General features: G+C 40.1%; 1 protein-coding gene across 4 annotated transcripts in view; it reads right to left on the reverse strand.

Annotated features, from left to right (window-relative positions):
* The window catches only part of BLTP3A (bridge-like lipid transfer protein family member 3A), a 74,784-nt gene that overhangs the window by 11,673 nt on the left and 38,888 nt on the right, over positions 1-24,223 (reverse strand). For 3 of the 4 annotated variants that reach the window (XM_036880317.2, XM_036880315.2, XM_036880316.2), the window contains exons 2-14: positions 18,914-19,076; positions 18,774-18,812; positions 18,001-18,092; positions 14,365-14,554; positions 13,913-14,053; positions 13,300-13,470; positions 12,111-12,288; positions 6,083-6,169; positions 5,402-5,572; positions 4,849-4,988; positions 4,329-4,470; positions 3,881-4,074; positions 2,221-3,674 (exon numbers count right to left, since the gene is read on the reverse strand). In XM_036880317.2, coding sequence (XP_036736212.2) covers positions 2,221-3,674; positions 3,881-4,074; positions 4,329-4,470; positions 4,849-4,988; positions 5,402-5,572; positions 6,083-6,169; positions 12,111-12,288; positions 13,300-13,470; positions 13,913-14,053; positions 14,365-14,554; positions 18,001-18,092; positions 18,774-18,812; positions 18,914-19,076 — 3,162 coding nt within the window. The remainder of the gene's footprint in view (positions 1-2,220; positions 3,675-3,880; positions 4,075-4,328; positions 4,471-4,848; positions 4,989-5,401; positions 5,573-6,082; positions 6,170-12,110; positions 12,289-13,299; positions 13,471-13,912; positions 14,054-14,364; positions 14,555-18,000; positions 18,093-18,773; positions 18,813-18,913; positions 19,077-24,223) is intronic. The other variant, XM_036880318.2, reaches the window with a different exon arrangement.

The following is a 24,223-nucleotide window of genomic DNA, read 5'->3' on the forward strand; positions in this document are numbered from 1 at the left end:
GGGAGGAGATAGACAAAATAACCTAGACAGAAAGTATTAAAAAACACCCACTGATATAACCTTCTGTAAGTTTGGCAAATGCATCAAGAACCTTAAAAATGTTTGTAATGTTTGAACCAGTAATTCTACTTCTAGTTTTTTATTCTAAAGATTTAGATATGCATAGAGTATATTTACAAAAATAAGGACACTTAACCTTACTTTTAACCAAAATTGAAATCTTTACTAAAGATCTTTTTAGGTCTTTAAAAAACTGAAATAGCCTAAATGACACCCTCCTAAAAGTGGGATGGATGAATAAATTATGACACATCCATTTGCTAGAATACAACAGAGCAATTAAAAATTATGTATTCAAATACCTAATGAATGGGAAACTTCATAATAAAACATTAAGTGAGTGAAACTGGAAATTTTCTATATTATACAGAAATAATATAAGCCTATTATTGTAAAAACAGTATATATGTATACTCATAAGCACTCACATGGATATGCAAATATATGTATAAAAATTGGAAGAAAATAGATCCAAATGTAAATCGTAGTTATCTCTGGATAGTATCATTGCAAGTGACTTTTATGTTTTCCTCTTTATCGTTTAATTGTCAACAAAATGACCACAAATCATGTTTATAATTTAAATAATAAAAATTATGATAAAACTGATCAGAGCATGGACAGCCTAGTGCTGTGGAACAGTTACATTTAGAGAATAAAAGGAAGGCAATGCCAAGGAAAAAAGAAAAGACTCCTGACAAGTGTGGGTAACTGAGCAGGGTTACAAATGCTCCAAATGAACTGATCAACAAAGTTAATTGCCACAGAGTCCAAGAGGAGGACTGAGAAAAGGCCAGAGGCCTGGGCAGTTAGTTAGGAAGTCAAGGGTAGTGTTTAAAGAAGAGCTTGCATCACACACCTTTCTGTTCTCTTTTTCACCTCTCCTCTTTTCCCATCTCCCTTACTCTTCTCCACTTAGAAAAGGCAGCACATTCGGTGACTGGGAGTTCAGGCTTTTGAATCCTCACACCACCACTCACAAGCTGTGTCATCTTGAGCAAGTTTCTTACCTCTCTGAGCCTGAGTGATACTAGTACCTGCCTTACAGGGTCGTTACAAGAATTCAATTAATTAATATTGTAGGTATTTGGGGTAGTGCCTGACACATAGAAAGCACTCAGTAAATCTGCATAGTATTATATCAATTATCCCTTTATGTTTTCCTTTCTCCTTCCTGTAGCCTATCTATGACTAGCAGATACTAGCACACTTGTGGGCACTGCTTAGAGAACGACTTAACACAGTCCGCTTATACAAAAGCTCAGAAGCCACTGATCTTCACACCATGATCCCCAAACCACAAAATGTCCCAGCCAAGATTTCCCATACTCTTCATTTTCTTTCCTAAAACCATGTGGCACCCATGGAAAAATCCACACGCTTCTGATTGTATTTCTGTGTTTTCCTACTTACTCCCTACTGTATCTCCAGTGTCTAACACAGAGTGTGGCACAGCAAGGGCTCAAACTGAAAAAATATTTACTGAATGAATAGATGAAATTTCTTCTTGCCCACTCTGGTAGACATTGATAAGATAGACCAGAAAGAGCAAGTCCAAAACCCCGGCTTTTCTATTTACAAGGTACAGGACCCATAGACTCATCCTCTCTGAAGCCTCAGTTTCCTCAGCCATAAACATGAGATACAAGTATCTGTAGCTACCTCACTGGGCTGCTGTGGGGATCAAATCAAACAAAATGAGAGTCCACTGAAAAAAATAAAAATATCACACAGATGCCAGGTATTATTATTATTATTATTATTCAGATATACCATATTTTTATCAGTGAAAGAGGAGATAATTTGGTCCTAAGAAGCAATAAATGTTGACTTGGAAACTGCCTGAGATAGGCTAAGACATAAGGATGCATGTGAAAATCCAGTTTCTGGTTCTTCCCCTACCACTGAACTAAACACAGTACTGAAAATGTCTCTCCTATCGGTATACTCACACCCTCTAAGTAGCCTGAAAATTCCTCCACTGCCCAACAGGCAGGTCTGAAAACTAAAGCCTTTGTCACATTAACTAGGCCATTCTATGCATTCTCTTGGACTATATGATGCCTTCCAATCTAGCAGTGCACACAGCAGGCTTTAAGCCCAGTGGCCGGAGCTAGGAGAAGGAGAAGGTATGACTGAAGGAGGCAGAGCACCACTCACTTGGCTGGGGGCAGGGACAACATCTTGTGCATGGTGGAGGTCATTCGGTCTCTGCCCAGACTGAAGGCATCCTTCGTCAGGGACATAGCTTCCTTGGTGAGGTCCATAGTGGCATGCAGAGCCTCCTTGGTGGCATCCTTGGTCATGTGAATAGCACTTGACAATTCTCCCTCAATGTTTTTCAAGGGGATAAGCTCTCCCTGTCCATTCACAACAGTATCCCTGCCACCTGAGGGCTTCAATGCAGCTGGTGAGCTAGATGCTTGGGCTCTGCTCAGCCTCTTGGCTTGTAAGGAATCCACTGCCTCATGGCCCTTCCCTGACTCCCACTGTGCAAAAGAATTTGAGTCCTGCAGTTCTCCATTGCTATGGAGAGGCAGTGGCCTATCCTGGGATGCATCTGGGTTTTCAATGCCACTATCTGCCAGAACCCTCTCAGGGCTTGCTGGGCCCTGGTCTGAGGAGGCATCAGACTTCATCTCCCTATCTGAAGGTGAAAGCTCTGAATCTATGAGGCTGGTGGTGTCTGAACCTTCAGAGTCAGCTTCAACAGTCCCAGGGGCTGGATGCATGAAAAGAGCCACTTCAGCACTGGGGAAGAGGACCCCAATGCAAGCTGTCTGGTCCTGCAGGGGAGACCCAGTCATGGCCTCTGTGTCCTTTATCAGCTGCTCCTGTAGGCCCTGTAGCATCTCCTTCAGGCGGAGTAGAGCCAAGTACTGGTAGTGGTCAAGCCTCACACGGACATGTGCAGGGGAGTGTACAAGTATGTGAACATCTGCTACATCCTCCAGCTCTGTTGGAGGCCCTTTGCTGTCCACACAACTGCTGCCTTCTCTCAGAAATTCCATAACTTCCGTAAAGCCTGACAGACTTTTCAAATCATACTCAGTCTTTGACCTCTGATGGTGCAGAGTATCAGAGGTGAGAGCCTCAGCGTGGACAGGACTGCCAAAGCTGGCTGATGGTTTCAGCTTCCCTTCTGTAGCCAAAAGGAGCTTCCGTGCCTGAGCTTGCTGCCAGCGGAGGGGTAGGCAGGCCCAAATGGACAAGGGGAAGGGGGCCACAAAATTCAAGGTATGGCCTTTGAAGTTCTCTGTTCCCTCAAAGTCCAAGGAGATCTGGGTGAAGTGGATGGACCAGAGATCCTGGGAAGCCTTAAGTCTCTGGGGAGGAAGGATACTAGGTTGAGGCAGGCTGGAATCCATTTGGAACGCATGATGCAAAAAAAGCATGTGCAGAAGGCTAAAGCCACCTGGAACCTTGGGAAAGTGAACATAATTGGAATGAAAGAACTCAGTAGCAGCAAAACCCCGGAAGAGACTCTGGAGGTCTGGACAGCTGCAATGTAGAGCATGGCGTGTATTGGTGGCAGTCATGCCTGATGCAGAGAAGACAAGGGCCTGGGGACGGTGAAACCCAGCCTGCTCTCTCTTCTCCAGCGGGAAGCTCACCTTCGGAGAGAAAATGACACCCAGTTCAGAATGGCCATCACAGTATCTCTGCAACCCACCATTAATGCACACATGAAAAACTTGTGGGCTATGAAACTGTTTTTCTTACTTTTATCAAATGGACAGAGCAGAACCCTGGATTATAATCATGGGAGAAACGCAGCTGTGACTGCCAGCAAGGAACAAAGGTCCCACTCTTTCCTTACCTTCAACCAGAAGGCATCCAGTCGGATGTCCAAGTGTTCATCTTTCTGGCTTGAATCTTCCAGCTTGTAAATAGCTTTGAATTGCTCTAAGCTATGGTATAAATCCAGGCAAAAGAGGTTTCCCCAGAGCAAACTGACAGGATCCATTGTAAACGACAGACCATTTAACTGAATGTAGAGATTGGGACAGGGAACTGGAAAACAGAGAAGAAAAGATTGCCACATACAAAGCAGCAGCTCGACTCTTACTTACCAGCTAATATTCATTTTATTATCAAGAGAACAAAGTACATATTTATATAAAGAGTGTTTTTAACAAAGATGTGCTGAATTAACTCAAACACCTAAGACTCCAAATGACAAATAAGAATGTGAGCAGTGGTCCCAAGGCTGACAAACGTGAAGAGTTCAATCTAGACAGTAAGAAATTACCAGACCAGATGCCTACCTGGAAGCTCGTGATTATCTGGGAAGTAATACTCTGTGAACTCAATATGAATGGCAGAGGCCTGACTGGATAGGTTGTGAAGTTTCCGACTGCAGGAAAGGAGTGTAGACGGCTTCTTACTTGGCTGTCCAGCTGTAGAAACCTACACAATCACAAGCTGCTGTTACCATCTATGAAGCACCAAGAACAGAACTTCCTCCATTTCCTCTGAGATAGTATGAAACCTCTACTATCCTTCCAAAGTGTGTCTCAGGGAGCAGCATGCTTTTCTCACATACTCCAGGCATCCTCACACCTACCTGCAAGTTCATGTTTTTCAGTGGAAGTAGGGTATTCAGAGGAAACTGGGGGAATCCCAAGTCCTGATCTCAGCAACCATGCTCAGAAGGAGACAGACCAAAGCCACCCAGAAGTCAGAGAAACAGCCCTTGAATTCCACAACCTTGCTCACCTAGTTGCCTTCCAAATGAACTGATCCACCCCTTTCCAACCATGTTTCCCTGTGTCCTCAGCTCCTCACCTGGTGGATGTCCAGATCATCCACCCGTATTACCAGGCAGCTGGAGCGTAAGCGATCCCATGCTAAAGGCCAAAAGGCAGCCTGTCGGCCCTGAGAACAGCTTCTATCAAGGGGGTTCTTTCGAGGACTGGAGAAAGAATCTAAAAAATAAGATGATGGGAAAGAGAAGCAGATACAGTCAACTCTCATTATTGATAGAATTAGGAAAATAAAAATCCTAAGATCATTAATGCCATATGGAGGAATTTAACATTGTCTAACTCCTGGATAAAACTCAAAAATTGTATTCTCCTTAAGACAAAGGCAACCTTTGTTGCCTTTGATAACAATCTCTCTTCAACACTGCAACTATCCCTGGAGACAAACAGGACTCTGTAAAAAAAAGACACTGATGACTTTCTTTACTTTTATTTATCCATGGGATAAAGCTGGGATAATTACCTAGGAATAAGTTGGGATAATTAACTAGTCCAGTGCTTTATCTCCACTGCATAATCAAAGATAAACAACATGACGCTAAGCAATGGGAGTCCTCCATTTCTTCATAACCCACCTGTTTTCCTCTGGAAGGGAGAGTCTACCCCCAGGTGCCAGGGTGGTTTCAGACCTGTCTCCTCATGCCACTTCTCCATTTTACTCTGAAATTCCATCACGAGCCTCTGGGCCCACTGGCCTCGGGTTTCCATGGCCTCACAATGCCGTACCCAATGTTTGCAACTATCTCCTGTTACAACAAAGAAGCAAAAAGATTTTAGTCCAAGATCATGACCCAATGTTCCAATTTTTCTTTTTCATTGGTAGAGTCATAGTTCAGAATATGACTCCCACCCCAAAACAGAATTCTCTGGGTTAAGTAAAAACTATCTATCTAGTATGAACACTTAAGTTCTTCTGGGTTCCATGTGTGACTTTTCCCTAAGGCTCCCCTAGAACCAGCTTCTGACTGCCACTCCCTCTGACCATGGACTACTGCAGAGGCTCTAAAACTAGTGGAAGTAAGGGGTGTAGAGTCAAAAGCAACATCTCAGGCACCTCCTCCTCTCCTATTTCTCATCACTGATTAAAGAATCATCAATACTAGATGCTACACATTTCCAGAAAATGTTCTCTTGAAAAGGACTATTCCCAACACCTCTCTGATCATATGTTGCAATCCCCAGCACCATCCTCCTGACAGTCAGATGAACCCAGAAATGTGCCCTCAATACCTGGGCCATGCTCAGACTTCTCCTACCTGCCCAGTGGAAGGGGTAATAGTCAAATGCCATCTTGCGGAAGGTAAGCTGCATTGCCCCACCCATGAGTCTGTTTGCAGAGACACCTATAAAAAGAAAAATGAAGGTAAACAGCAATGGAAGAAACAAAGAAGCCTAAACACCACTTGAAGCACTTAAAGTCCTCTTGAGGGTCAGCTCCAAAGCCTGGCTGATATACAAGTACAGTAAAAAGCCATGGTGTCAGGTGATTTACAAGGCCAACACCCTCCTCTTTTGAATCACAACAGTCAATGGACTGGCTCTAAAAGATCCAAAAACAGTATATTCCATTGTCTCTGTAAATGGCTGTCAGATTCCCAGAAAGGCCAAAGAAACTATAGAACTCATGATTCAGGAATTCCAATCCTAGGACACATCCTATAGCCTTAAATAATTGGCTGCCCCAAACCTAACAATACTAGTACTGCTGTCCCATAGCACAACACCTGGAGAGGCATAAGCCAAATTCCTCCCAAAACCAGACCTCCATTATTTCCTTTCATATCCTGGCCTCACAGCTAAAGCTGAGATATTAGACAATTATTACATACTGTACGTAAAAAGTACCATGGACCATCCAAAAGACAAACAAAAACAAATGTTGGCAAGGTTGTGGAGAAAGGGGAACCCTCCTACACTGCTGGTGGGAATGTAAATTAGTTGAACCATTGTGGAAAGCAGTATGGAGGTTCCTCAAAAAGCTCAAAATAGAAATACCATTTGACCCAGGAATTCCACTTCTAGGAATTTACCCTAAGAATGCAGCAGCCCAGTTTGAAAAAGACAGACGCAGCCCTATGTTTATCACAGCACTATTTACAATAGCCAAGAAATGGAAGCAAACTAAGTGTCCATCAGTAGATGAATGGATAAAGAAGATGTGGTACATATACACAATGGAATATTATTCACCATAAGAAGAAAACAAATCCTACCATTTGCAACAACATGGATGGAGCTAGAGGGTATTACGCTCAGTGAAATAAGCCAGGCGGAGAGAGACAAATGCCAAATGATTTCACTCATATGTGGAGTATAAGAACAAAGAAAAACTGAAGGAACAAAACAGCAGCAAAATCACAGAACCCAAGAATGGACTAAGAATTACCAAAGGGAAAAGGACTGGGGAGCATGGGAGGAAAGGGAGGGATAAGGGCAGGGAAAAAGAAAGGGGTATTATGATTAGCATGTATAATATGGGGGTGGGGCATGGGGAGGGCTATGCAACACAGAAGACAAGTAGTGATCCTACAACATCTTACTATGCTGATGGACAGTGACTGTTAATGGGGTTTGTGGGAGGGACTTGGTGAAGGGGGGACCCTAGTAAACATAATGCTCTTCATGTAATTGTAGATTAATGATAACAACAACAACAACAAAAAGTACCATGGAACACTAAACACACTGCACTAATAAGGACTCTAAAATAAACACACAGAATACTGTAGGTAAATTGGAATTTTTAGCAATAAGTCAAGTATTGTATTATGTTTATCTTGAATTTATATTTAGTAAGAATTCTAAATGGATGAAGTTGCCATGTTTCTAACTTACTTCTCCAGCTAGACTCTAACGGTAACAGTAGAGAGTATTTCTTCTACCTGGGTATTGCCTGACCTCCCCTGTTCAGTACTTCTACCCTATCCCTTACTAGGCTAAAGGTGTAAGCTGGTATACCTACAGCTAGGAAGGTCATTTCCATCCAATCTAGATTTCACCAACCCAAATGCTAGACTAATTACCATCCTAAGGAGAAATAAACCTATACCAATGTTCCTGTTTCTCAACCTTTACCACCTCTAAGGAACCTGTTTAAGACGTTTTTTCCTAATTGCCCCTCTCTACAACATTTTAATACCACAGATATACTGCATATTTGCTTATGTACTATATGTCCATCTCTGCTTCACACATACAAAAAATTAGTATAAAGTTTATTCCTTTTATTCCATACAAGGTTAAGAAAGACAAAACAACTCTTCTAAGAATTAAATTAAGAAATTTAAAGCTCTCAATATTTACCTAAACTTTATTGCTATATTTGCTTAGTAACTTTCAATGCAGTTTTTCTTATATAAATTATAATGTATCAAATGATATTCCTTAGTATTTAATTAAATTTAAATTCATATGCAAATCAATTTGGATAAATACATAACTATATTTTTCAGAAAAGTTAAATGATTGAAAATTCTTAATTTCTTAAATAATTCACAATTATTTTTAGTGGATTTAGCTTTTAGCTTTTGTTGATATTAAAAAATAACTGCTAGCTTAACTAGCTGCTAGATATTCAGATAGTGTCAATATTTGTTCTTTTCACCTTACTAAATTAATGACTTAATTAATTTTACAAGTTGAATAACTTTTAAAATTAAATAATCAGATATAAATTAGCTTTATTTAATTCTCAAAGTTCAAATCACCAAATCACTGAGAACTAAACATAAACAACCCTGAGAATGCAGCCAATGACAGCCAACAGGATGCACAGACCACCTCTCACCATATGAGTGAGATTAAGCAATCGAGAGAAAGTTCTCTATTATATAACCTCTATTATATAGTTTATAATATTCGCCATAGTTTATAGTACTGACCTTCTATACATATTGTGCATCTTCTATGAACCCACCATCAGTGCTGCTAATGTGATACCCAAGAAAACCCAACAAAATTAAATACTAAGGAATAAAATTTTGTCAGGTAAGGTTTAAGCTTTGGAGGGCCACAAATCATTGTCACATGTCTAAGATTTTTTTTGCCCCTATCCCTTACCAAAGAACCAATTTTCAATGTCAAGAACAGGCAAATATCAAGACAGAAAGTAGATCAGTGGTCACTTGTGGCTGCAAAGTGGGGAGTGAAAGCTAATGGGTACAGAGCTTCTTTTAGGGAGGACAAAAAAATGTTCTAATATCAGATTGCAGTGAATCTCACACAACCCCGTAAATACACTAAAATACACTGAGTTACATATTTAAATGGGTGAATTGTATGATATTTGAATTATATCTCAATAAAGTTGTTTAAAAGAAAAAAGCCAATTTTCACCTGCTGTGGAATAATTTCCCAGTTGAAAATAAATGACCTAGGCTACTGAATACAGAGGGTTTCATAGCCATGCTCCCTCCACTGGAGTCATCTGGAGCTAAAAGAACAATAAACTACATAGACTGAGCATATTAAAATAGGGCATAGAACTGAAGTCAAATATAATTACCAATTACCAACCTGCTTAATTATAAGCATATAATCAAATATGAGACATAAATGGCAGTATACATAAGTGCCTAATTAAAATTCTCCAGTGAGCTGGTTGGAAGAAGCCTAGCCTTAAGAGAGATTAAAGAAAGTTTTAGGCTCACAGGCCTTATCCTAAGGGAAAACAAAAAGAGGCAGGTAACACTCTTTTCCCCATCAACCACCAACCTCCTCTCTGAAGCCTGTAGTGTGAGCTGCTCCAGTTTGATTTCAAGACACAGTGCTGCCCCATCTTAAGCCAAGCTGTTCCCAGTGACCCACCCAGTTTCCAATAATTTCACATCCAGTACCGAGGGATAGGTAAGCATATGATTCAAGAGCCGCAACATCTGGTCTATAGTGTCCCTTAATGAAAAAGCAGGTAAATGTGGCCTTCAAGGAGTCTCCAAAGCAGCGTTATCTGAAAAAACTTTCTGTGATAAGGGACATCTTCTAGGGTCTATAAATTATACTGAGTACTTGAAATGTGGCTGGTGCAAATGAGGAACTGAATTTTTAATTTTTAATTTTAATTTTAATTTTAATAGCCTTATGTACCTAATGGCTACCATATGAGACAAAGAGTCCGAGAGCAATGCTCCATTCAAAATTTAATGTAAGCCAGCTAAGTAATTCAAAATTTTCTAGTAGCCACAGGAAAAGTATTTAAAAAAGTGAAATTAATAATACATATTAGAGTTTGAACAATGTAAGGGTTAGGTGCCCTAAACCCTGGCCCCACAAAAATCTGCATGTAACTTCTGTCTCCCCCAAAACTTAACTACTAATAGCCTACTGTTATTAGTAGCTATTGGAAGCCTTACCAATAACATATATATAGTCAATTAACACAATTTTGTATGCTATATGTATTATATACTGCATTCTTACAATAAAGTAAGCTAAAGAAAACAAAATATTTTTTCAAAATGTTACAAACCTCCAAAAACTTTTCTGATATATTGAAAAAAATCTGCATATAAATGGACCCAGACAGTTCACACCTGTGTGTTCAAAGGCCAACTGTGTTTAAACCAATATACACAGAATAATATTTTAACATGTAATCAATATGAAAATAATTATCAAGGTATTCTACACATTTTTTTTGGTGCTGTATCACTGAAATTCCAAATGCATGTCACACTTGCAGAACATCTCAATTTGGGTCAGCCGACATTTCAAGTGCCCAAAAGTCGTATGTAGCTAGTGGCTGCCATATCAGACTGAACAATTCCAGGGCATGTTAGAGACCTTTCTATACTACCTAGTTTTCCACGTCCCTTCTCCCTAAATCCAAGAAGAGTCAAAGTCACAAGAACTCTTTCTGCTTCTTGCCCTTTCACAAGAGTCATATACCACAACTGGGTATGGTAGACTGGGAGTTATTCCCCTATCTAGAAATATCTAATTCAAAACTTCCTTAAATTCCACCAAATAGATTGATTTAGTTCAATAAAAAAATGGAGGCTGCAGAGAAAGCCAATCATTCACATCTTAGTGTGGATTACAGGGTGCTCTGCACCCCTCACCAAGAAAGAGAATGAAACTCTCAATAATGTACTCTTAATAAAGACTTCTGGAAGGATTAAAAACAAAAAAACAGAAAACCCAAAGCCTTTATAGTAACACTTGAAAAAAACAACCGAACAAAATAGTAATCTTTTAGCAAAGAACTTCCAAAATAAATGGGTGGCAAATCATTGAGCAATTTATTTCTTTAGGTGCCACAAGCAATCTTTATGCTATCACTGCTCCTTCTGGCTCCCTCACTGGATGGAGAGGAGGGTGGAAGTCACTTCAAGACCAAGGAATAGCAAAGCAGAAGAGGCAAAGTTGCTTGGTACCCCAGGAAGAAAAGGTAGGTTCCCCCAAGAAACTGAGTCTACTCTTATTAGGAGGCAACCATAACCTTCAGAGAGGATAAGACAGCAAGAGAAAAATCTACCACGTGAGAGCATCTAAAACCAAGAGCTGGTGGTAAAGGAGAGGACAGAGGGAACCCAATGTGTTGAAGGAACAGGTAGCAGAGAAGCAATAATACTGAATATTTGCCTAGAATTAAGGTCCTCCAAATTCAGTATATCTCATTTGATATGTATAACAATCTATGAGGTGAACGAGTAAGATGTGATTTAGCTCAAGTTCACAAATGAAGAAACTCGAAGAGGTTAAATGATACCCCCAAGGTTCATGAAGGAAAGAAATGAGTCAATTACTTTTTCATTCTGAATAAACGCATAATCATATATAATACCAATTGCTCTAATGAATATAAAAGCTTAACAAGAACATAGCATAACCTCTCTGCTCAGAAAGAGCACATTTACAAGCAATTATGTAAGTTGACTCAAGAATCTGAAAATGCTGAGGTTTCCTGTAGTTCAATTTACTTTCCTGAAAAGCTTCTACCGCTGGTTAGCACTGCTCAAAGGACTTCGGGGAGAAAAAAAAAAGTATACATTACTTGGGCTCCACTGCTGATGATTTTGATTTTTGGAGTCTGGAAAGGGTCCTGGCATCTGTATTTTATTCAGTTGTTAAAGGTTGCTCTGCCACACCCTAAAAGCTGAGAGCACTGCTTTATACTAACAGCAAAGAGCTGCCACAGGAGGGCTGAGGCCCAGGGAATGCCTATGATTAAGGGAAGTCAATCAAAGTACTCCACAGTGTCTTGAAAAGAACCTTCCATCCCCAGGCTGTGCCCAGAGCTGAAGGCACGGATAGACCACACAGCCTGGCTCAGGCCTCGCGGGGTACCTGGCTCTCGGGACTGGCTATCGTCACAAATGTGCAGGTCCAGGCGGGAGATAAGCAGATGGTAGGAGGATTCTTTCACATCAAATCTCTCAAAGCACTGGCTGAGGCGGCTGCTGCTGCCCTGGCTGCCACCAAATGCCTGGGCCCAGGACTGGGCACTGGGAGCGGCTGGGGTGATCTACATGTGACAGAGAGAAAAACAGGAAGTCCACATCCAGAAAGGCTCCTAGTAGGCTCTTTTTAAGCTTCAGTTCAGCCTGAAGAAAGCCACATTTATCAAGATGCCCTTTCCCTCTAGAGCATAACCGTTCACCTGGTAGCTGACTGAGGTCTGTCCTACTTAAATAACCCAAACTCCAAAAAAGCCTAATTATAATTAGTGTGGTAACTATCACCATAGAGTTGACCATTGAACAGCACATGTTTGAATTACTTGGGCCCACCTATATGTGGATTTTTTCAATAAATATATTGAAAAAGGTCTTGGAGATTTACAATTTATAAAACATTTTCTTTTCTCCAGCTTACTTTATTGTAAAAATACAATGTATAATACATAGAACATGCAAAATATGTTTAATTAGCTGTTTGTTATCTGTAAGGCTTCCAGTCAACAGTAGGCTATTTGGGGAGTTTTTGGGGAATCAAAAGTTATATATGGATTTTCAATTGCAGGGGTTAGGGGAGGCCAGGACCCTTAAACCCTGGGTAGTTCAAGGGTCAACCATACTGTTTTGAAGTTTGAATTTTCCTCCAACCTCTCACCCCCCAGGACTTAGCTGACTAACGCTAAAACACACCCTTCAGGCCTTCCCTAGATGCCCTCTTTCAGGTAGTTAGATGCCTCTTTTTTGCACTCTTGACATAGTGTTTACCTCTGTTATAGCACTTACCACATCATATTGTAATAATTTGTTTAAGGTCCATATTTAAGAGAGTAAGAACTCCAAGGACAGGAACAAGAGGCTTATTCTATTTTTTCCTGTCCAGTGGCTAGCACTCTTCCTAACACACTGGATGCACCCAATGAACATAAAAAATAAATAAATCAGAGGCACAGGAAAGCCTATGTATATTGACAAATGCCCCAAATAAGCCTAATAAAGTCTAGACTCCATCTGTGTTGGTATAAATTAGGTCTTGCCTACCATCTCTCTAGTCCCCCCAAGGGTATCAGCTTGTCTTTAACCTGAACAGGTTCAGGGGCCAGGCTCTTCCTCTGCTGGGCTGACTTCTCCATGGCCTCGCTTAGTGATTCTGCATACTTCATCATAGCCTTGAGCTGCGAGTCAGTTAGCACCCAAAGCAGGTCATCCAACAGGAACATCAGCTTGGAGGCTATCACGTTGCAATCTTTGGTCTGAAGGAGCCACAGAGAAGATGGAGTTCAACATCTGGTATCATTCTAACTCCTCAAAGTGACTATTGCCCAATTAATTTCAGAGATGGCTTTATAATTCCCAGTATGTGAAAAGAAAGTATTAAGCATCTCAGAGAGTCAATATCTTACAAAATTATTAAAGTTTTCTGTGATTAACAAGAAGCAGCAATAGTCAACTGCCAGGTGCCTGTCAGTGTCTCTGTATATGGGTAAAAACTATGATTTCCAGAATCAAGGTGAGAGGGAGATGGAGATGTTCTTTCACTGATGATGGTACTGTGTAACACTGAATTGCAGGCCCTCCCCTTTCAACCATCATTCCAGAGGCCAGTAACATTTAAAAAAAGAGGGAACACCAACTCCTAGGCTATCTAGGAGAATAAAAGATGGACATTTTCATGAGGACAGAAAACATACTCACTCTTCTCTTGAGAGCTATTTGGATCCTGCCTTGGTTGGTAATAAGCCTCAATGGAGTGGTGACTGAGTCCTGCTCACCATTGTCTGTAGCATCTGCCTCAATTCGAAGTGTTTGCCAAGTGAGTTCCTTAAATGTTAAAACCTGGAGGGGTAGAAAGTAAAATCCCTTAATTCTGTGGATAAAATTAACCAAGAGGCAGGGAATCCAAGGGGAAAAATCTGGCAAGGCAGAGACTCCCACCATTCTCAATTGTGATCCTAACAATATAAGGCAGTGGATCAGAGATCCATATCTAAGTAAAGGGTGTAGCAGTAACACTGAACACAAGGGGTACTTGGGTTCCCAGGAACAGGGGAGCATTTGAGGAAATCCCCAAAGCAGGAATAATATCCTTTAAGAATTAGCCCTGCTTTGAATCCCCCATTCTCTGTTGCAATGCTAGGGCTTGTCACCTCTCCTCGGTGGGGGTCAGTGATGCGAGTAAGGCGGAGGTCGCTCTGCTGCCAGTTGGGGTTGACACTATAGCCTTGGAGCTGCCACAATTCAAAAGAAGCATGGAAGGCCTTGGAGTGAATCTTGATGGTGATGGAATTGACAATGATGAACATCCCCTCCACCACCTTCTCAGCAAAGCCATACTCACTGTAACAAATGAGGCAGACCAAGGTTCAGAATCATGTGAGATTTTATACATACTCTTTATAGTACAGAACATCAGAAAAGACTATGAACAATGCCTGTATTTGGGTGCTAGAAGTGTGGATGACTTTTTCTTTCTTTATTTCTCTCCTCCTGTTTCTACTTTCTTGTATTTTTTAATTTCTAAAATTTGTTATGATGATGCAGTACTCTTTTTTATGGGATTTTTTTTTTTAAAGAATGGAATAAAAGAAAAAGAGTTGACCTGGAAACAATCTCCCTCCTGTTAGAAAGAATAAATTGAAAGACATTTTTATAGTCTACGAACTACCTGAATAAGTATTTGAATATTGTCTGTGAGGGAAGGCATAGCTATTGAAAAGAAACAATAGGTTTCTATAACATCTTCAAAGCGACAGTGTACTCCACAGTGAGAGGTCAGAAATGGAAGGGAGAGGAATGAAGGCTATCGTAAAGTCCTTCTGCATGTGGAATAGACAACTTTTGACATGTAAGTGAAATCAGTTCTCATCACAAGTGATAAGAAGGTCTGGAAATGACAAATTAAAGATTATTACATGTCTTTAATGTATAAAGAACTTCAAAAACTGAGAAGAGAATGATCAGTACCCCAATAAAAATGGGACAAAGTATGGACAGTTCACAGAAAGATAAATGCAAACAGTTATTAAACATAAAATGATGTTTAACCTAACTCATAAATCAAAACTACACTGAGAGACACCTGATTTACGACAAAGGTAACAGTGCAGTAGGGAAAAGAGGGTCTTTTCAATAATGGTGCACGGCCAATTTGAGGATATCCATAAAGAAAAAAAAATATTTTGATCCCTACCTTACATCGAACAAACAAATCAGAGTCAAGATTGATTGTACATCCTAATGTGAAAGGTCAAGAAATAAAGTTTTCAGAAAAAAAACATAGGAGAATATCTTCATGCCTTAGGATAGGAAAAGATTCCTTCAAAAAGAAACAAGAAGTGTTAATCATAAGGGGAAAACAGATACGCTGGGCTACATTAGAATTAATAATTTCTGTTCAACAAAAAACATTAAGAGTGATAATGAACCCATGGAGTAGAAGATATCTGTAATACATGTATTCATCCAAGGACTAGTTTCCAGGATATATAAAGAACTTCTACAAATTAAAAAGCAAAAGACAACCAACCCAAAAGATAAATGGACAATAGATGGCTTCATGGGTAAATTTTATCAAACATTTAAAGAAGAGCTAATACCCATCCTCCTTAAAGTATTTCAAAAAGTAGAAGAGAAGGGAACACTTCCAAACTCATTCTATGAGGCACCACTCTAATACCAAGCCAGACATAGACTCTACAAAAAAAGAAAATTACAAACCAATATCCCTGATGAACATCGATGCAAAAATACTCAATAAAATATTAGCAAACCAAATTCAAAAATACATCAAAAAGATCACCCATCATGACCAAGTAGGATTTATTCCAGGGATGCAAGGATGGTACAACATTCAAAAATCCATCAACATCATCCACCACAACAACAAAAAAGAAGGACAAATATCACATGATCATCTCAATAGATAATGAAAAAGCATTTGACAAAATTCTACATCAATTCATGATAAAAACTTCCAATAAAATGGGTATAGAGGGCAAGTACCTCAACATAATAAAGGCCATATACAACAAACCCACAGTCAACATCATATTTAACAGTGAAAAGATGAAAGCTTTTCCTCTAAGGGTAAGATCAGGAACAAGACAAGGATGCCCACTTGCACCACTTTTATTCAACAGACTACTGGAAGTCCTCACCACAGCAATAAAACAACACAAAGAAATAAAAGGCATCCAAATTGGTAAGGAATAAGTTAAATGTCAGTCTGCAGATGACATAATATTATACATAGGAAACCCTAAAGACTCCACCAAAAAACTATTAGAATAACTGAATTCAGCAAAGTTACAAGATACAAAATTAATATACAGAAATCTGTTGCATTCCCATATACTAAGAATGAACTAGCAGAAAGAGAAATCAGGAAAACAACTCTATTTACAATTGCATCAAAAAGAACAAAATACCTAGGAATAAACCTAACCAAGGAGGTGAAAGACCTATACTCTGAAAACTACAAGACACTCATGAGAGAAATTAAAGAAGACAACAATAAATGGAAATACATCCCGTGCCCATGGATAGGAAGAATTAATATTGTCAAAATGGCCACCCTGCATAAAGCAATCTACAGATTCAATGCAATCCTTTTCAAAATATCAACAGCATTCTTCAACAAACTAGAACAAATAGTTCTAAAATTCTTATAGAAACATAAAAGACCCCGAATAGCCAAAGCAATCCTGAGAAGGAAGAACAGAGCTGGAGGGATTATGCTCCCTGACTTCAAGCTCTACTACAAAGCTACGTAATCAAAACAATTTGGTACTGGCACAAGAATAGACCCACAGATCAATGGAACAGACTAGAGAGTCCAGATATAAACCCAAGCATATATGGCCAATTAACACATGATAAAGGAGCCATGAATACACAATGGAGAAAAACAGCCTCTTCAACAACTGGTGTTGGCAAAACTGGACAGCTACATGCAAAAGAATGAAACTGAATTATTGCCTAACTCCATACACAAAAGTAAACTCAAAATGAATCAAAAACTTGAATGTAAGTCATGAAACCATAAAACTTTCAGAATAAAAGATAGGCAAAAATCTCTTGAATACAATAAGCATGAACAATTTTCTCCTGGACACACCTCCTTGGGCAAGGGAAACAAAATAAAAAATGAACAAGTGGTACTATGTCAAACTAAAAAGCTTCTGTACAGCAAAGGACACCATCAGTAGAACAAAAACGCATCCTATAATATGGGAGAAATATTCGTAAATGATTTATCTGATAAAGGGTTAACATCCAAAATATATAAAGAACTTACAGCTTTAAAAGGTATATCCCCAAATGTGTAGTTCTTTGGATCCACACTATATTGTAAAAAATATTTGAGACAATTCAGGAAAATTGAATATGAATTAAGTATTAGATAATATTAAGGGATTTCTATTAATTCCACTGATTATGAAAATAGTATTATGATTATGAAAAAATTTTTTTCCCTTTCTTCACAGTCCTTGTCTGTTAAAGACACATAATAAGAAGTGTTTACACATAGAATCAGATGGTGTCTGGGATTTGTTTCCAAGTACCACAGTGCACATACACACACACACAAAATGGCAGGAAAAAGGTAAAAAAAGAATGGCAAAATGTTGATAATTGTCGAAATTACATCTTGGGGGTTCGTCACACTATTCTCTCTACTTTAGTGGGTTTGAATATTTCCATAATAAAAAGTTTTTATTTTTCACTAAAAAGTGATTAGACCAGTTAGTATGTTGGAAATAACAGGGTCCAAAGCAACTAACCTCTGTCCTGAAGCAAGGGCAATGGGAGACTGTCCATTAGGGGGCCGAGGCTCCTCACATGTCTTCATTTCCACCTCTACTTTATCCAGACACTGAAATAAAAGTCACAGAGAACTAAAAAAGCCCACAGAAAGAGAGCACAAAAAGCCCACATAGCACACTGAGTCTTATTCATCTCTGTGCCCCACACTTGCTGAGCGCTGTGCCTACAGTGGGCAGACAATAAATGTATGTCAAATGAATGAACAAACTGAAATGCAAGGAGAGACCTCATCTTCTCCCTTCCATTTCCATTAGCAGCAGCACTCTATGACAAGCGTGGGATCAGCTTACAACAGAAAACTGAAACATAAATTCAAGCTAGAGATACTACTATTCCTGGGAATTTCAGTCTTAGGGAGAAGAATACACATCAATCAGTTCCTGACAGGCTTTCAGCTGATAATCACCCAAAGTCAAAATGAACTAAACTTCTAATTGTTCTTCTGTCAGGATTCCAAAGAAAAGCTAAAGGTAGAACCTAGGTAGCAAAACTTGTTACAAAAAAAAGAAACTCAATTCCTGGGTCTGTGTTCACTACTAACTGCTATACTGCAACAACAGTTCCAAAACAAGTCCCGACAACAGTCATTCTGTCTCAGAGAAGCTCATAAGCCAGACAGAGCATCCACCACTCCTCCCAATATGGACTCCTCCCCATCACCGCTCTTATCTCTTAAAACCCTACCCCAGCCTTCCCCATTTGATTACTTGCAGTCAAGAAAGGCCATTACCAAGCAAATTGGGTGTGTCTTCAGCTTTGTCCACTGGATCTGAAAGAAGCAAGCAAAGACTTAGGGCTGTGGGAGTGGCCCATCGAGAAGGCAGGTCTGCTGGTCAAGGACAGGAACAGCACTCTGACCCCCATTCTCACCCGGATGGAGGCCCGGTTGCAGTAGACCCGAGTGATGGCTAACCAGGTTGGCAGCTCCAGCACATTTTGTAGAACTTCTTCATCCAGCTCCAGGTTGGTCAGCTGACCCTCCCCTTTCAGGGTGCTCAAATTGATTTTGTCTGGGGAAAGATTCTTAGTGAACCTGGGTAGAATGATGATAAGAGAGTATTTTCATGAAAATCTGCTAAATGGGCATTATAACCAACAACACTTCTGAATCTGGAGAAGAGAGAAAGTTCAAGAACAAATCTTGACTAATGACCACACTATCTACACCATGTAGGATGTCAGGTGAGACCTGTCATTCATGCTTGTGTCCTCCTTCCACTCAAGAACCTGGGACAGGGATTCTGAAGAATGGCTGCAGCTGTGGCAGCACAACCTCTCAATAGTTCAGAATCCCCACAGTAAACAAACTAGATAGCAACACAAAATCCCTCGGATAATACTTAAAACACGGCTAGAAGACAAAACATCCTCATAAGTCCCTATACACAAGCCAGAAGGGGAAAAACATCAACAGCCACAAGATACAAGTGCTGTAAGCAGTTGTGCAGATCAACAGGGGGAAGACACAAGGCATCCTGCTGACCAGAGGATAGAAGAACCCAGACAACCAGGTACTAAATGATAAGTAATGTGGGCCAATTTGAGAATAGCAGCTGAAACTGGAGGGCTTTTGTCACCATGATGGTCCCAGAGAGACCCCAAGGAGCTGGAGCAGTCTAGCCCTATAAGCACATGGAACTAACCAAGGCTCCTTCTCGGACAGGCTGCTGCACTAAGAAAAAACGACCTATAGTCTTCCCATAGAGATTAAAACTGAATCTCATCACACGACTGGTGCAGTTGATAATGTGCAGGGAATACAGAAGACACAGGAAAACTGTGGAACTGAACTGTAAGTGTGAAATCAGCAAAATCCACAGGAAAGTCTATAGGTCAAAACTGGACATAAACAATTTACACAGGCCAGTCTTCCCACTGTCCACAGTCACCGTCTCCAGTCTGTGTACAGTGATCTCTCTCACCAACCACTCCCTTTGCTGGAGCATCCTCATCAAGATCTGCCATGTAAGGCCCAACTCAAGACTTCAGTGGCTTTCTTTCCGTAACTGCTACAACTCACACTAAACTCTTATCTTTCACGTTTTTGGAATTGTAACACATTAAGGTCATAATCATAGAGGGCCTTTGGTTGTTCTCTAGTTCTCTCATATGTAACAACCTCTGCATATTTAGATGTTAAACCCTTTGAGGTCAGGGGCTTAGTCATAGCCATCCTCCTAATCAGAATGGCTACCTGACAGAATGCTGGGCCTACACACCTTTAGCTAATTGCTCTGCTGGTTAGCTACTCCCAGATCCCTTCTCATCTTTTTGGCTGGATCAATTTAGGGCCAGTCTCCTGTATGACAAATTAATCCCTGAAATTCTCACTGTTGCCGCCTCTCACAGTCCATTTTCTACCCCAATAACGAATTGTATTTTGCCCTCCATCCATAACTATACTTAGCCCTTATACAGTAGATGTTAATAGCTGATCTTAGAGTTATAGTTTACCAACACATAGGTTTTTCACATATTCTTTCCTATTACTAAGTTGTGTTTAGTGTTTTTGGTTTTTCTTAGACCACAAGATAATGAGGTGCAAATTTTATCTTTACTTTTTTCTACAGTGCCTAAAATGGTAATATGTAAAAAGGCTCTTTAACAATTTTTTAAATAATAGCAAAAAAATTTTAGATGCTTATAAATATGCAGAACGGTACTGTATAATATTAAGGGAACAGGAATGCACTGGCATGGTAACAACAAATTCAGGAAAGTGCCTACTTGTGGGACAAGGGGGAGTCCACAGGACGCTTCAACTGTATGAATAATGCTTATTTCTCAAGATGGGAGGTGACTGTATGGCTGCCATTATGTTCCTCTCTATACCTTTTTGTATGGCAAATATTTCCTAATTAACCTAAGATTTCTATCAATTACCTATGTATGTACTTTCTGTTGGGAGAGCTACGCCTCCACAGGTCTCTCACACTCCTACATGTCTTGCTGGGTTTGCCAAAAATGCATGACCCTGACCACTCCTTACCCAGGCCACTTCTCAGGATTGTGTTTGCAAAGAGCAGCTTTGAGGGCTGAAGTGATGTCCCGCTCTGGGACAAATAACAGGCCTGCTTACCACTTACTATAAAAGCAATGGATTCCCCAGGCTCAGTCTTCTATTCCTTTAACATACGTACAGTGATGTTAACATTCAGTATGGAGTTGCTTATGTCAGGCTTGCCTGCTTTCCTGCTGACTGCTTCTGTAAACATACCCCACCCTAAAAGGTGTGCCAGTGAACACGCAAACCAGATAACTCCATGTCAGGTGTGCTGGTGAATGCCCGAGCTGGAAAATACCACATGTGGACTGTCCCCTCTTATCCTCAACCCCCAAATGGATGGACTGGACTATATGAGGGACTGGACACAGAGACCCTGTGGCAAGCTCGTCCCAGAGGTCCCTGACACTGGACCACAGACATGTGCTCTCAGGCTTGCTCCTGCTCATCTGCCCACGTTCCTGCTCCATCATGGATGCATCATTCCACTGGAACTGTTTCTGCTGCATCACTTTCTTCTTAGAACAGATGAGAGGCTGATTGGGACAGCCCAGACCTGAACCATCCATTGTAACTGGTATGAGATGTATTGATCCATGATATGTGTGATTTTTAGATATGCTTGATCCCCCCTTTGAGTGTTGTGAAAAGAAATTGCAAAATAAACCATGTGATTCATGCAACCTTAAGGGTATTAAGTTCATTACATTACTCTGTGACCCACTCATGTCACACAGGCTTCCATCTGGGTCCATTTGTGTCACTCCTATGGGAGGGGGCAAGAGAAACTAATGCAAACATGGGCTGGACCATGAGTAATGAAGTCCTTTATGTCTGATCCAGGAGTCTTGTGTGTTCCACCAGCATCCATGAACTGTAGCAGGCTAATTAGCTTCTAAATTGGGTAAAATAAAATCCCAGACTCTTATACATACTTTTACTGATTTTAATTCATTAAAAGGAATTTTTAAAGTCAGTATTTATTATGTACCAATTTTATTCTCTGAACAGAAAAGACAAGAGCTTTCTGTAATGGCTCCTATCACCCAAAAGCTAACTTGCCACAGAGAGATAGTAAATTCCTCTTTTGCTTCAACGAATGGCTACCTACAAGGAAACAAGACTGGAGTATGAAAGAGAAAAAAAGAACATTTTAAACTACATAAAACAACAACAACAGAAAGTAAAGGAAGACACAGTGTGTATCCCTGAGGAATTTGGAGGAAACACAGTACTGAGGGAAGGAAAGGAAGGCAGAAAGCTGAACTCAACATTATCTGTAATCACTAGGTACAAGCAGGCTTTCTTTTTCAAACCCTCTATGTATTTAAATATTATAATTTCCTCCTAACAACTCTTCCTTTACTCTCCTACATATTAGGGCAGGCACATTAGCTCAGCAATGGGGCGGGGCATCCTTCAGAAGTATTAGTCTTAAAGATAAGAATTTTTGAAGACATAAAATAAGTTTTGAAGACATTATATGTCTCTTCCTCTCCTCCCCATAAATTCAGTAAGACCCTACCTCCCTACCTCAGCTGAGAATGATGGTACAAGGGAGCCACTGTCAGAGATGAGATAAGGATTCCTTTAATATGAGGCAGCAGGGAGAAAAGGTTGAGAATCACTAAGGCAAGCTACTTTTTCTTATGATAAAAAGCCATTTTTAAGAAAAGAAAGTGGTAGGAATTTTTTCAAGTATGTTCTGCTTGGGAAAAAACAGGAACATACTTTGAACAGAACACAGCTTAAACCAGTCAAGATTAAGTTACACTACTTGTTATCACTGACATTCTCAGAGTGAGTATACTAAATAGGCATCATATATCCAATTTCTACGTGTGTTCTAAAAAATTTAACTATTTTACAACTCCATTTTAAATAAATGTCATTTCTCAAGACTTGAAAAAAACAAGTATGGGATTGTGTTACATTTCATCCTAACCTTACCAGTATTTAGGACAATGTGTCTCAAATTATGGTGGAATCACCTTGGTATGTTTATTTTGACATGCAGATATTGGGCCACACCCCAAATATGCTGAATCACAATGGGGAAGAGAGTAAGGAATCTGCATGTTTAACAAACTCAAGGTGATTCTTCTACTCTCTAAATTTTGTGAATGGTTTAACTTGAGATTTCAGTTAACCAGCTAAGATGATTCAAGGAAGGGATAATGAGAGGCCGCAAATGGAAAAGATGCAGAAATCCATTCTTCAAGCACAAAGAAGTTTTCAATTTCTATTCTTATTAATGACTTGGTGATTAAGAGCACAGGCTTTACTTAGACTTGGGCTCAAAACCTGGCTCTCTCCCTTACTAATGCTGTGACTTTTAGCAAACTGTTCAACTAACTTCGCAGGGCTGCTGGAATTCAAAGAAATAACTGGCATTTATTAAGTACTCAATAATAAATAATCATTATTATTTCTGGATTCTGCTGTTCTCTCCCTTTAGAAAAGGCTTAAATTATCTTTTTTAAAAAAGGTTTAGGAGGTTTAGATTGCTATTAGACTAGGACAGGCTGTCTTCAAGGGACAACTTTTCAGTATCTATTTCAATAAATCATCCTGCATTCCCAGTATGCCTATTTCTACCATTCAACCCAGATATCCAGAGATTGAAATCTGAACAAGATTAAAAATGAATTAACTTCCCCCAGAAAGCCTTCCCATTACATCTCCACTTTGGCTCCAGGAATAGATTTTCAACCCTTGTCTCTCTAGAGCTAACATGAGAACAACAGAGGACAGTGAACAAAATTATCACTGATACTCAAAACCGAGCTTGTAAAGGCAACGCCAACCAACTGAAAACAACAGGCCACAGGTGGTGACCAGCAGAGTTCTAGGAACTTTGTAGCCATGTCATCTGGCAAATGGTAACCGTGACTCCTTCAGGGCAGTTCTGCGGAGGAAAGAACCCTGTGCCCCACTTTACCCTGGGAGTGACCAGGTGGACTTCTATTTCTGATAATCTTGGAGAAGACTGCAAGTTTGTGAATACCAGCCACCAAGTCTGGCGACTAGCGTCGGTGAGGACTACCCACTGGCGTGCTAACACACAGCCTCTGCCGACAGCACGCACACAGACACAACCAGGAAAGCACAAGGCCCAGAAGAGCCTGGCTTCCTACCCCAAAGGGGATGAGTCCCGGCATGAGAAGTTATCATTC

This window comes from Manis pentadactyla, chromosome 16 (genome assembly GCF_030020395.1).
Source record: "Manis pentadactyla isolate mManPen7 chromosome 16, mManPen7.hap1, whole genome shotgun sequence".
In the NCBI taxonomy this organism is placed as follows: Eukaryota; Metazoa; Chordata; class Mammalia; order Pholidota; family Manidae; genus Manis; species Manis pentadactyla.